The sequence below is a fragment of the Budorcas taxicolor genome, chromosome 18 (genome assembly GCF_023091745.1).
Source record: "Budorcas taxicolor isolate Tak-1 chromosome 18, Takin1.1, whole genome shotgun sequence".
In the NCBI taxonomy this organism is placed as follows: domain Eukaryota; kingdom Metazoa; phylum Chordata; class Mammalia; order Artiodactyla; family Bovidae; genus Budorcas; species Budorcas taxicolor.
In genome coordinates, this window is record NC_068927.1 from 15,841,143 (window position 1) to 15,854,415 (window position 13,273).

Sequence of the window (13,273 nt, forward strand, 5' to 3'; positions counted from 1 at the left end):
CAGGCCCAGAGAGGTTAAGAACTTTGCTCAAAGCCATACAGCTACCAAGTAGAAGAGCTGGGGTCTGAATCATAATGAGATCCTCCCTCTCAAAGGCCCAACAAGGAGGCGTTTACAGGTCCAGGTGAAAGGTCGGACCTCAAATGACTCGAGGGATCCCCCAGAGGTGATTCACCCCACTGCTCCCTTGAGACCCAGCCCTGGGGTTACTCACTTGTGTGGGGCGTGAAGGAGGGGTGTCGTGTGGCCCCTTGGGATGCAGCAGGCGGTGGAGGCGGCATGCTGGGGGGCGTGGCCCGGGGCTGCGTCTTCACCTCGGCCGGGGAGTCGGGCATCGCGGTGGCCTTCTCCTTCCTGTCTGCTGTGGGCGCCACCGGGGGCGCGGGAGGGGAGAAAGAGACAGAGAGCAGGTGAGTCAGGCAGAGGGGTAGAGGGGTTGGCACAGCCCAGGCCCACCTGGTTCCTGGGCGAGGCCTCGAGCAGCTGGAGCCCAGGCGGGGGACACTCTGCCCACAGCCCGACTCAGAGAAGCCCCAGGTGTGCTCACAGGTGGCTGGCATCCCACCCACCTGGGATCAGACAGCAGGATGGGTCAGCCCATTTCAGGCACTGCAGGGCACAGCTTCAAGAACCTGGGCAGCTAGAACAGGCTGGGGTTCTCATTGTGGGGGTGGCCCTGCGGAGCTTGGGTTTTCTCAACTGCAGACCAGGGAGTCAGGGGGCACCCCCTGAGGCTGTGGTGCCCCCACTTCCTCAATTAGAAGCTCCTGGAGGGCCTGTGTGGACGCCCTCCCCACCCCCATTTCTGATTTTGCAGGTGCGGGGCCAGGCTGAGACTCTGCATTCCTAATAGGATCCCAGGGGAAGCCCCCTCTCAGAGACACCCTAGCATTATCCATCCTAGAGCAGAGGCTAAAAGGCACGTCTGGGGGTCTTTCCCAGGGAGAAGACTGGGAGGTGGGAACCTGTATTTTCACCGTTTCCTGGCCCAGGCAACCCCTGCGACCAGCCAGGCCAAGGACACATCCGATTTCAGGCCATTCTAGGCCTGGCCATCCAAGTTTGGTCCACATAGCAGCAGGTCCTGCCCCAGACGCTGTGTCAAAGATTCCACAGAATCCCGCTGTGTCAAAGATTCTGATGCTCTGCTAGGAGTCAGCAGTGTGGAGATAGGGTGGAAACAGGAAGGAGAGACGGCGGCCTGACATGCCCCTGAGCCCCTGGGCCCACAGAGCAGGCCCTGGGAAAAGGCCTCTGGGAGACTGACCATCCACACGAACCCGAGGCAGCAGCTGCCTAGGTATTCTCAGCTGGGGGAGGGGCCAAGCCTCTGGGCCGCCCCCCACCCCTACCCGCCCTGGCCCCAGCTCAGCGTCAGCCAGCATCAGGTGACCACAGAGACCTGGGAAGGCGGCTGGGACTACAGGTGGGCCTCCCCACCCGTTACAAACTGGCGCAGCCTGTGCTGCCCGCCCCTCACCCCCGCCACTGCCCATCCTGCTAACAACCCTGATGGGGTCTCACGGGGGCCAGGGGCTGGGCTTGACGCCTGTCAACCCATTCACTTCTTCTCCTCCTTCTCCCAGGGGCCCCATGTGATCTGGGCCGCCCGCCTCCATGGACAGTGACAGCGACAATAAAATGTTTGTGTCCCAGACTGAGCAGCCCTCCTTCATTGCCCCCACATCCTCCATACTGGAAGGAGACGCCCGCAGCACCCCGGGGCCCCTGGGGTGGGAGCAGAAAGCCCCCTCCTCACTGGCCCCACGGAGGGGTAAGCAGCCGGTCACCGGCAGCCACCAGGCCGCACAGCACCTGCTGTGCCCTCAGCTGTCCCCCCCCAGCCAGGCGCCCTGCCCCCCGCCGCCGCCTGTCAAGAGCTGATGGCCGGGCACACGTGTGCTGCAGCTGTGCGGGCCTGTCAACACCATGCCTGGCTGCAGGGCCGGTGGCCAGTCCCCAATGACAACCAAAGAAGGCAAACGTGGCCAGCACCACGGGCCCTGGGCCACCCCTGTGGGGTGCAGTCCTGCCTGTCCTGGCCAGCCCTTCATTTGACCAGGCCACCCTGGGGCAGGCGGTCCCGCCAGCAGGCTGTCCAGGGAGGGTACTCAGGACACCAGGCTGGGATGCTGGGGACATGGCCTGTTTCAACCTTTCCAAGCCCTGGCGCTTCGCTGGAGTGTCACAGGTGAAGCAGACCAGAGACCCCAGCTCAGGGGGGATAGGGGAGGGGTGGACCAAGTGTGCCTGGGTTGCATGGAGCCTCTCACCCATCCCTCAGGTGTCCACGGGCCCTGAGGGCGGAGCTCCAGGCTGCCCACCTATGGAGGAGACATGCATGCACTTGGCAGATGAGTCATGGCTCCTGTTATCCTCAGGACACCCAGCATGGGGAATGCTGCTTCCAGCCCTGTTTTATAGGCACAGAGAGGTGCAGCCATCTGCTAAGGGCACACAGCATGTATGGGTGCGTCCCTGCAGGGCATGCAAGTCCTCAGGGTTTCAAGGACTGGTTTGCATCAATGCGAACTCTCCTTGCAGGAGAGGAATCAAACCCAGGTGGATGGAGGCTGCAGGTTAGTGGGGGTGCGTCCCCACCTCCCATGCTGGGCCTTGGGTCCCTGGGCTGCACACGGTAGGGCCACAGGTGCAGGAAGCCTCACATATGTTGAATCTTGTTTGAGTCTGGCTCTATTGTCGGCTAGCTGTGTGACATAGGGCAAGTCACTTCACCTCTCTGAGCCTTTCTAATCCTCTGTAATGGATGATGGTGAGCTCTCAATGCAATCAGGAATGGTTTATGAAGCAATGTGAATGCTGGAACCCTGCTCTTGAGGTTGGCTTCAGCCCAGATCCAAAGCAGAGTGTGACGGAGGCCCTCAGGGAAGAGCAAGGGTGGTGTGATGACCGCAAGGAACAGAGCGCACGGGCCTCTCTCTAGTCGTGCAAAGAATCCGGACGAAGCTGGCGGGCAGTAGGGAGCCCGTGAGGGTGTGCACAGGCGTCGCCTCTGTCACCTGAAACCCTCAGCAGCTTCCACTGCACGTGGGGCTCCCCAGGGCCTACCCCCAGCCCTCCTCCCACCACACCCATCTCCTCACCCACCCCTACACCCAGAGCCATGGATCCGAGCCCCCGCCTCCCCCCAACTCCCTTTCCCTCCTGGGGCTTCAGCTCTGACCTCACATCAGCAGGAGAGGTGCCCCATGTGAGGGCCTTTGGCTCCCCTGGAACGTGATCCCCTCTGAGACGACTCTGCTTCCTGACCGCCCCTCACCCCTGCCCCAGGGTCTCTGGCTGGGCTGGCACTTCCAGAAGGCCGCCCGTGCACATGCAGGAGGCCAGAGGAGGACCCAAGAGTGAGGTCACTGCTGGGCAGCCCTCTGAGAGGAGGGGGCTCTCTGCCCAGCGCCTGGAAGGGGCAGGTCAAGGGTCCTGGCTGCCCCAGCCCCAAGGTGGGCCAATCCAGGGGGCTGTGGATGCAACCACAGCTCACCCTGGACACTTGCCCACCTCTGGGCTGGCCAAGCAAGGACAGTAGGGTGTGAGGGGGCTAGAGGCCCACCCTCCAGAAGAGTGGCCGCCTCTAAGCCAGGCTCCTCTGGTCTACACGGGCACACTTGTCACCCACCTCCCGGGGTGCAACATGGGTCAAATGAGATGGAGAAGCATGCTTAGCAGAGGGCAGGGCACCCACCATGGTTGCACCATCATGGTGGCAGCTGTTAATTGCTGTTATTAATTACTGTCCTCTCTCCACTTCTGCAGCCCTGGCTGCGTGTGGAGGAGCCAAGCCTGCCCCTCTGCCAGCCTGCATGGTCTGAGGGCACATGGCTAACAAGCTGCCAGATGGGCAGCCTCAGTCTCCTGAGCACCGGCCTCCTGACCAGCCCCTAGCCCCTTCCGAGGCCCAAGACCCCCAAGGGCTCTGGCACAACCTGACTGCCCGTCTGGCCACCCCGTAGGGTCACCCAGGGGGGACCCTGAGCTCACAAACCAGCATGAGCAGGAGCTGGCCAGGTCATGGGGGCTGGGGAGGGGCCCATTGCGGGGTGCTGAGGGCCAGGAGAGGGGCAGCTCCCACCGCTGTGAAGACTCCTGAGGGTGCCAGCGTGGTCGGCTGGGCACAGCTCCCATTGAGGTCCAGATTCCACCCAGAAGCCTGAGCTGGCTGTTTGGGGCCGCTCTCTCCCCTCCCCCATTCTCAGCTCCTCCACCCTCCGGGGTCCACTCCCAGGTATCCCAGCCCTGGGGGAGCCAGGTCCTGTGCCCTGCACGTCCTCGAAACCTCTCATTGCACCCTCATGCCCTCCCCAGAAAGCACCGTCAGTCCCTGTGCCTGCCTGTGAGAGACATTGGACATGTCCATGGGACACCCCCCGGCTCGAACGGTCCCCCCATACCCACTCTGGGTCTGTTTCCCTACTCCTGATTCTGAAGTCATTGGGGACCCTCAGTCCCACAGATGCCCCCACCCAAAATCAGGATATCCCCTGCACAAGCCCCCTTTTAGGGAGCTCTGACTTAGCAGGTCAGTGAGGGGGCCCTGGCAGCTGGACCTATGTCTAGCTTTAAGTCTTTCACTTTTATAAGATTAACATATAAATAACAGCTCCCCAGGCGAGGGCTTGGCACGTGGCACATCAGCGTTCCCACTGAGGGTCCCAGGGACAACCGTGATCCGGAATGCCACGCCCTGCAGGAGGACTCAATGAGTCTCCACAGGGGCCCCCATCAGGCCCATTTGTGGATGGGGAAACTGAGGCTTGGGGAGGACAAGTATCTTGTTTAGGGTCTCAGAGCCTGACGGACAGCAGGGCCTGAGCCCGGGGCTCTCCAGGAGTGCTTCAAGCCGCAGGCCCCGCCACCACCTGGGAGATTAGAAAGTTCTGTAGCCACCTCATGCTCCCCGGGGAACATCATGTGGGCCGACCAGACACGGAAAGGGTGTCTGCCTGGGGTTTGAGGCTGGGGTGGGTTTGCTGCTCTGAGTCAGTGGGTGATGCCCCGGGTGCCCCAGCTTTGCAGCAGGTTAAGTGCGAGGACCATCTTCCCACCTCCCTGGCGTCTTCCTAGATGTCAGAGCTCCGGGAGGCGGGGGGCGGGAAATCGGGGCAGTCTTGGCATCCCCGGGCCTCCGCTGGCCCCATCAGCAGTCAGGGGCCATGGCGTCCACAAGACCCCATGGAGAAAAAAGTGGGAGATGGGGTGGAATTGGAGAAGACATGTCTGGGCTTCTCCCTGACCAGGGTCCCTGTCAGATCCCCTGGAGCCCGCATAGTGCCTTGGCCAGAACAGCGGCCCTTATGCTGGTGTGTGTTGGGGGGAACTCTCGGGATGCCGGCCCCTCCCCATGTGCTCAGGGGGCAGGAGTGTGCCGGGGGCCCAGCCAGGAGTCTGACCCTCCCACAACATGGCAGGCAGCCCGGCTCTGCTCCATCTGACACACAGGAAAGTGAGGCACAGAGAGGATGGGTTACCCGCCAAGCTCACACAGCTGACAGGGGGCTGGAGGTGGCCCCAGAATCTTACCCACCCGAGACCTGCTGCTCCCTCATTCACTCCTCTTTGAACTGTCTGTCCCTCAACCCCGGAGGGTGGGGCCCCCCCTGGTGTCCTGATGTCTGGCTGCAGTGCAAGAGCCAGAGGGTGAGAGGGGACAGCCTACTCGGTCACAGCCCCACCCACGGCCCCGGCTGCGAGCCCTCGAGAACATTCCCAGACCCGGGCGGTGCTCCCCAGGCCCCTGGGGACCCTGCGTGTTTCCCAGACAGTGGCTCCAGTTCCCACTAAATGTCACTAACCCATCGACAGAGGAAGCCGCTCTCCGGGGCCGGGCGGAGCCGGTGGGAAAGAACATGGAATGTGCCGGAACAAGCCACCCCATCCATCATTGTCCCTGTCCGCCTGTGTTCCCAGCCTGCCCTGCCCGGCTGAGAACTGGCCACAGCCCCACACTCCCAGACCTGGGGTTCTAGAACCCTCCATGGGAGGGGGCCCTTAGCACCAGCACAGCCCATCTCCCACTGGTGCTGTTGCGGAAGCAGGGCTCGCTTTGGCCTCTCGTGGTCTGACTCTTCCGTCACCTCGTCTGACCCTCACAGAAGTGGCAGGAAGTGGGCAGGTGGGCCTGGTACCGACAGGTAACCCTGCTCCAGGGGCAGGGCCCTGACTGTGAGCCCGGCCTCGACCTGAGCACCCCATGCAGCCCCTAGCCTGCGAGGCGGCTGATGAGGAAGCCCAGAGGCCACTCTGTGCGGAGTCTCGGGCTGTGACCTGTGACATGCCCAGACCCCGTTCCTGGCACTGACCCTCAGGAAGGCAGGGTTCCCTAGGCCCGTGGAGGCTTGGCAGGGAGCCCTGCACCCCAAGGAGGGGGCCTGCTCTCCAGCCCCAGTGAGCGGGTGCCCCTGGGCACACTGCCTGGCCGCAGCCTCTGCAGCTGATGGTGGGGGCGAGGACAGCACCAGCGGCCCAGGCCCTGACGTCTTGGCCTCTGCCCCGTGCTGGGGAGCAGGCCGAGGACCGGAAGCTCCTGCCAAGGTGGGCTGAATGCTGGACTTTCCTGGAGGCAGAGGGGTGAGCTGGCCCCTAAGACATGTCACCTGAAACCATTACCGGGTGGCCCCTGCCTCTTGGCAGGCGTCCTGAGTGCCCTTAGCGACCTCTGTGACTGGCCGTCCCCTCCCTGCCCTCACCTCCCACGTCTTTGCCTGAATGTGACTGTCTTCCTCAGTGAAACAGTGTGCAGGACAGGGCCAGGCACACAGCAGGTGCTGCATAAACGCTGCGGAGTCAGGACCAAGAAGGGAGATGGCCCATGGACGGCAGGACAGTCCTGCCTCCCAGCCCCACAGGCGCTCTTTCACCGAGGACAGCCCCGATTCCTCTGCCCTGCACATCGGCCAGGGACTGAAGGGAACCTCCCCGGTCAGGTCAGGTGTCCCCTGGAGCCCCGTCCCCGTCCTCCAAAGGTCCGGGGGCGGGACAGCAGCAGGCTGGTGTCAGGTGTCAAGAGCGAGGGCAGGCACCACCTGTCCCCGGCGCCTCCGGGCACAGTCTGTCCTGCTTAGGCCAGACTCTCCCGAGAGGATTGTGTCATCCCGGCCCGCAGACACTCTGCCCGGGGCAGGGTATAGCTGCCCATGGGAGGTGCCCCTTTGTGAAGGCCGCACCTGGGCTTCCAGAATCCTGACCATGATCGGGGACTCTGCTGGCAGCCCTTGCTGGTCCTGGAGGAAGACGCCGCTACCTCTGGGTTTACAGATGGGGACCCCAACACCCAGAGTCGCAGAGAGCAAGGGGCCTCCAGGGTCTGGAGACCACCGTGGCTTCCCACGGTGTCCCAGCTCCCCGTGTGGCACTCGGGGCCTCACACAGCCTCATCCCGTGTCCTCCACGATGGCCTCCAGTGCCAGCACCTTCCCAGGCTCCTCCATGGGTCCAAGCCCCAGGTCAGGTGGGCATCACTGCCTGCTGAAGCAGTGAGGAGATCAAGGGAGCAGAGGTCAGGCTTCCTCCAAGACCACAGCTCGGTGAGGCTGCAGAGCCCTGACTACAGATTTCCTCCTTTCTCCCACTCTTTCTTCCTAGACCTTCTATTACAGCACTGCCATGAGCCCCAGAGCCCCCTCCTAACTACGACAGCCCCCGAACCTCCAGAAGCCCAGTGCCACACTTGTGGAAGAGACAGAAGGTGGGGGTGTCTGAGGGGATTCAGGCCTCACAGTGCTTGGGGAGGGTGCAGCTTCAGGGCATCCCTCCTGGGCAGGACCGGCTGGGAGACACCCCCATGTGTCAGGGGTGGACCCTGTGGGGCCCTCGGACTCCAGCACAGCGCGCTCCAGCATAGGCGTGGTCCCCCGGCAATGACAGCACATGGAGGCAGGAGCCGGCTCCCCTGGCTCACAGGTGGCCCTCCTGAGCTCTGAGCATCAATGGGATCCTCCTGTGTCCACATGAGGGGTGTTGTCACCCACAGGCCCAGGGGATCACGGGGTCCCTGGGGGCAGGAGGACCAGGGTGGCCTAGCACTGTGTAGCGGGAAGGGTCACAGCGTTAACAGGCAGAGGAACAGCAGCCTGATCAGACCCCAGGACTGACCGGGTCCCAGGCAGGTTTCTGGCCATGTAACTGTCGGGCCAACCTTGGAAGTCATGAGCAACACAGCGGATGTGGGTAGTGCAGCAAGTCTTTCCTGAAGGCCAGCCCAGCCCAAGTACCTCCTCCACCCCTACCCCCAGTGACAGATTCACCTCCTCTGAGCCTCTGACCACTGCACACCAGCCACTGCAGGGCCTGGGCAAGGTGGAACAGGTCCACTGCCAGCACACACAGGGGCTAGCAGGAGGGCGGGGGCAGATATTTCTGGGGAGGGCGCTTGAGCCTCTATATTGCTGCTTGGGGAGCTCCTGCCCCTCAAGGCTTCTTGGAGGGTAGATGGGGACTTGTACTCCTGGACCCTGGGGATCTGGAGCAAGCCAGGCAATCTCCCCAACCAAGGGCCAGATTCCTGGGGCGAGGAGGGGCACGGACTCTCCTAGAGCCTCCCAGTGGGTGTGTTGGGGATGGAGGGAAAAACCAGGCATGCACCCCAGGAAGCAGCCATGTCTCAGAAGGGACGGACAGGGCTCCCAGGCTGAGGCAGAGGGACTCAGGGAGCCCTGAGGACATGCGGTTGACCCCCCACATCGAGATGGGTGGGTCTGACCAGGAGGCTGACCCCTCCCTCTCCCTCCAAGGCCAAGGTCAGGGATGGCTTGTCTTTGATCCCCAATGTTCTGCAAAGCAATGAGAATTTTCAGGGGGCCGCAGCCCTAACGAGTTCCAGGCACTGGAACTTGGGCCACTGCCCACATCTGGTTTCAATCACAGCCTCCGCTGCCTGATGAATCAGTGATAATACACACAAGGATTAGTGTTTCCCTCCCTTGGTCCGGGCGGCCCTCCCACCCCCACAAGTGCTCCAGCCACGTCCCCTGGATCCTCTGCCCAGCCCTTCCCAGTCCTGGGGTCTGTCCGGGCTGTTGTTCCTCTGCCTGTTAACGCTGTGACCCTTCCTGCTACACAGTGCTAGGGCACCCTGGTCCTCCTGCCCCCAGGGACCCCGTGATCCCCTGGGCCTGTGGATGACAACACCAAGGATGTCCATTGCCGTGGCAACAGCACTGGACCAAAAGCCAGGAAACCTGCTCTGTGACAGATTGTGAACTGGGGAAATCACCCCAGCATGGCCCCAAGCCTCAGTTTACCCACTGATAAAATGGGCCTGTAACTCCTGCTTCTCAAGGTTGGGGGGAGGTGACAGGGGTAGTCTTAGACAAAGGACCAGAAGGGGAAAGGCCACCATGGTGCCTACTACAGAGAGGTTCCGACTGGCCTCCCTCCACCCTGTCTCAGCCTCTTGGCCTGAACGTCACTGACTTTTCTACCCAGGACTCAGTTTTCTCACCTGAGATGGGGACAAGAGCAGAGCCCCTGCAGAGGCACCGAGGGATGGGGCACGCCAGCGAGAGGCTCCTCTGAAAGACCTGGGTGCTGAGCGGGGCCCAGCTCTGATTGAGATGGGCTGCCTTCTGAGGGGAGTGGTGTATATGCCTGGGTGCTGAGACCCCCTCATTCTGATAAAGCCCAGACATGTAAGACCTGGGTTATAGACGGGGAACTGAGGCTCACAGGATGCAAGCCTGGGTCACACAGCGGTCACGCAGCAGCTCCCATACCTGTCCAGCATTCTGGTTGATGACACTGCTGGGCTCAGGCAGGTCCTCACTGTGGACCCTCAGAGCCTGCCCAGAAGGGTGGCCAGGAGGGTCCACAAGAGGATGTCCTGCTGCACAGGGAAGACCCTCGCAGCCCCAGAGGGGACATCACGGTGGCTGGGCTGCCCCCTGCACCAGCAGGGGATCGCAAATCCTACCAGTGCGGGGAGGGAGCCACCCTCCTGGACAGGAAGGTCCCTTCTACCATTGAGATACGACCGAGGTGCGGTGAGAGCGAGCCAGACCCAGTCTCACCATCATCCTCCAGCCCAGGGTCCCCTCAGGAGGGGCCCATCCTCTCCTGACCTGATTGTGCCTCCAGACTGGGAGGCCAGGCTAGACTCTCCCGGGCGGGCTTGGGGCATCTCCACCTGCTAGGATGCTCCCCTGCACTCCACAAGGCTGTTCCCTCCTCACTCAGGATTGAGCCCAAGTGTCCCCCCTCAGAGGACCCCTGCTCTTCCCACTGCATCACCCACTTAATTTCTTGGGGCGCACTTGTCAGCACCCGCCATCGCGGTCTGTGCGGGTCCTGTCTCCCTGAGGACATGGGCCTCGTCTTTCTGTGCACTGCAAAGTCCAGACCAGCACCGACACCTGGTGTTGGTGGTCACCAACGCTGGTGGTCAGCGAGACGCTGCACGCAGGTGTGCTGACCGGCCTGTGAGAAACCCAGAGAGGCCCCACCTGCCCTTGTGCCATCTGCGGCCCTGGCCTGTTGGCTTGGGTCAGGAGCTGCCCCCTGCCCAGTGGCCTCAGTGGGCAGCTCCCCCATGTGTAGGGCATGGGGACCAAGGAGCTACTCTGAGCCTACCCATCAGCAGTAAAGTTCAGTTATGGCAGATTAAGATACCCTCCACCTGGGGGTGGGCGCATCATAAAATGGCCTCAGTTTTCCTCCCCAACCACACACACCCCTTCCAATGTGACTGCAGCTCTTCCCACCCAGGTGCTGCTGCTGCTGCTAAGTCACTTCAATCATGTCTGACTGTGCGACCCCATAGACGGCAGCCCACCAGGCTCCCCCGTCCCTGGGATTCTCCAGGCAAGAACACTGGAGTGGGTTGCCATTTCCTTCTCCAATGCATGAAAGTGAAAAGTGAAAGTGAAGTCGCTCAGTCGTGTCCGACCCTTAGCAACCCCATGGACTGCACCCTACCAGGCTCCTCCACCCATGGGATTTTCCAGGCAAGAGTACTGGAGTGGGGTGCCATTGCCTTCTCCACTTCCCACTCAGAAATGGGCTCAATTCCCTGCCCTTGGATCCGCGCTGGCCGGACTTGCTCTGGCCATTAGGATGAGGCAGGAGTGATGTCAGTCAGCTCTGAGCTGGACATGAGGCAGTCAGTACCTCTGGCTGTCCTGCTGAATGGGAAGGCTCACTTGGGCGAGTTGGCCCAGCTGCCCCAGCTAGGAATCCAGGAGTGTGAGGGCCCGGCCACACTCAGCAGAGCTGCCGACCTCAACCCAAGAGCAAGCCCTGCCGGGACTGCCCAGATGAGCCACCCAGTGGGACCCTATGGAGCCTGAAATCACGTGGTGGGTACCTTCACTTTGGAAACCACGTTTCAGCACCCACCAGCCTGAAATATTGCACACCCGTGGCTCAGTGGTTTGCTCTGAGGCAGGGAATCAACAGAAGAGCAAAGAGCCCAGCATCGGCAGCAAAGGACAAGAATACTCACTGGCCACTGTCACAGAGGTCCATCAGGAGGTCAAGGGGCAGATCCACACAGCAGAAAACTACACAGCAATGCAAAAGCACACACACAACCCCACGCACCAATTAGTCAAATGTCACTAACACGTGGCTGAGTGAATGACACCAGACCCCAAAGAGGATGGGCCACGTGTCTCCACTTACAGGAAGTTCAGAACCTGGCATTATAGTCAAGGTGGTGGGCCCACGACAGGCAGTGACTGGGGAGAGGGGCTCAGGGCCTGGGGCAGGTCAGGGAATGTTGTCTGTTAACCTGCACACTCTGAACCTTCATGCACACAACACTTTCCTGTGTGATGTGTTGTACTTCAAATAAAGAAAAAGCAAAGAACTAGAAACACATGTAACTCCATCTTGCAAATGAACATACGTGCAGAAAATGACAAGAAACGAAAGGTGACCACAGCTCCTGGTAGAAGGCCGGTCAGAGCCATTATGTCTGTGCCTGTGCTTGCAGAAGGGGTCTGAGGGTTTGGTTGGCCGAGAAGCCCAGAGCTGCAGCCCTATACAGACGCTCCAAACAAGTGGGGCAGGGGCGGGACTTCCTTCTCAGATGAGCTGGGATGGTCGTGGAGCTACGTCCAGGATGCCCTGGTGCTGAGCAGAGTTCCGAGGTGGGGAGGGTGGAGCACGCTTAGCGGCTGGAATGGAAACCCTCCCTGCTCTCCGCCGGCCGCAAACGTGATCCAGATGTCCCCTGCTCGCCCCGCGGCTGGCGCATGGAGGGAGAACATTCCTCACGCAGCTGCTGGGGCTACGCTGCCAAGAGCGGCTCCCGAGAGCTGGGGGGGCACCCGCCATCTGGGCCGCCCGCCATGTGTGTGTGTGTGGGGGGGTGCCAGTGGAGGGGAGGGCCCCCCTCTCCCAGCACCTGGGCCCAGCACTCCAGGGTCCTCTCCTGTCCTCCCATGCACACCTGCCACCAAGGGGGCATGGCTCAGCTGCAGGCTGGCACACCCAGCGAGTGTGAATGGGCTGTGACGAGAAACACGGTGGAGCCTCGGTGGGCTTGAGGGGCGTGGACATGTGGACAGAGTCACGCGTGGCTGAGTGGGAGGTGGGTGGATGGTGGATGGGTAGGTGGATGAGTTGGGGGGGGTGACATCCTGACTGAAGCATGACGCAGAGCCCCCTCCTGGGGCTCAGTGGCGGACACACAGGCCAGCCCACGAAGTCGAGCAGTAGTGGGGAAAGCCCAGCTTTGGGGTCCGGCAGGCCTGAGTCCAGCTGCGGCCTCATCACTCGGGTGGCCTTGGCCAGGCTTCCTCCTCTGAGTCTCCTCAACTGTACACTCGGGCCGACGTCACTGTCAGGATCAGGCTAGCGCCTGTTAAGCCAGCTCTCTGCTTTGCTCACATACACACCTGGCAGGGGTGTGAGGGACAGGGGACCCTGAGACTCCAGGAGGCACCCCAGCAGATGGGGGTTGAGGGGAAGTCCTCCTAGAGCCAAGGACCACCTACACTTAGTCTGAACAGAAGACGTGTCCCCCGAGGGGTTGTGGCAACACAGGGCAGAGTGTGGGCAAGCGCATTTCCCGGGGGAGGGGTGTGACCCCCAAAAAGACCGCAGGAGCCCCTGGAATACAAGATGATCTGATATGTACAGAGTGTCTCTAGAAGGAAACAGAAACTGCCCCTGGGGAGGGGCAGCAGGACCCCCTCCTCCCTGCCTGCCTCTTGTACCAGCAGCACTTTTAAAGTAATTCCTGATTTATTCTTAAACTGCCTGCTGCCCATCAGCACTGTGCCCACCCCAACTCTGACCAAGACAGACAACTACAAAGTTT

The 13,273-nt window shown here is 61.6% G+C and overlaps 1 protein-coding gene across 6 annotated transcripts in view; it reads right to left on the reverse strand.

Annotated features, from left to right (window-relative positions):
• Positions 1–13,273, reverse strand: part of CBFA2T3 (CBFA2/RUNX1 partner transcriptional co-repressor 3) — a 77,848-nt gene that overhangs the window by 20,835 nt on the left and 43,740 nt on the right. For 4 of the 6 annotated variants that reach the window (XM_052655541.1, XM_052655540.1, XM_052655542.1 and 1 more), the window contains exon 2: positions 215–358. In XM_052655541.1, coding sequence (XP_052511501.1) covers positions 215–358 — 144 coding nt within the window. Of the gene's footprint in view, positions 1–214; positions 362–13,273 lie in introns of all 6 variants that reach the window. The other 2 variants (XM_052655544.1, XM_052655545.1) reach the window with 1 other exon arrangement.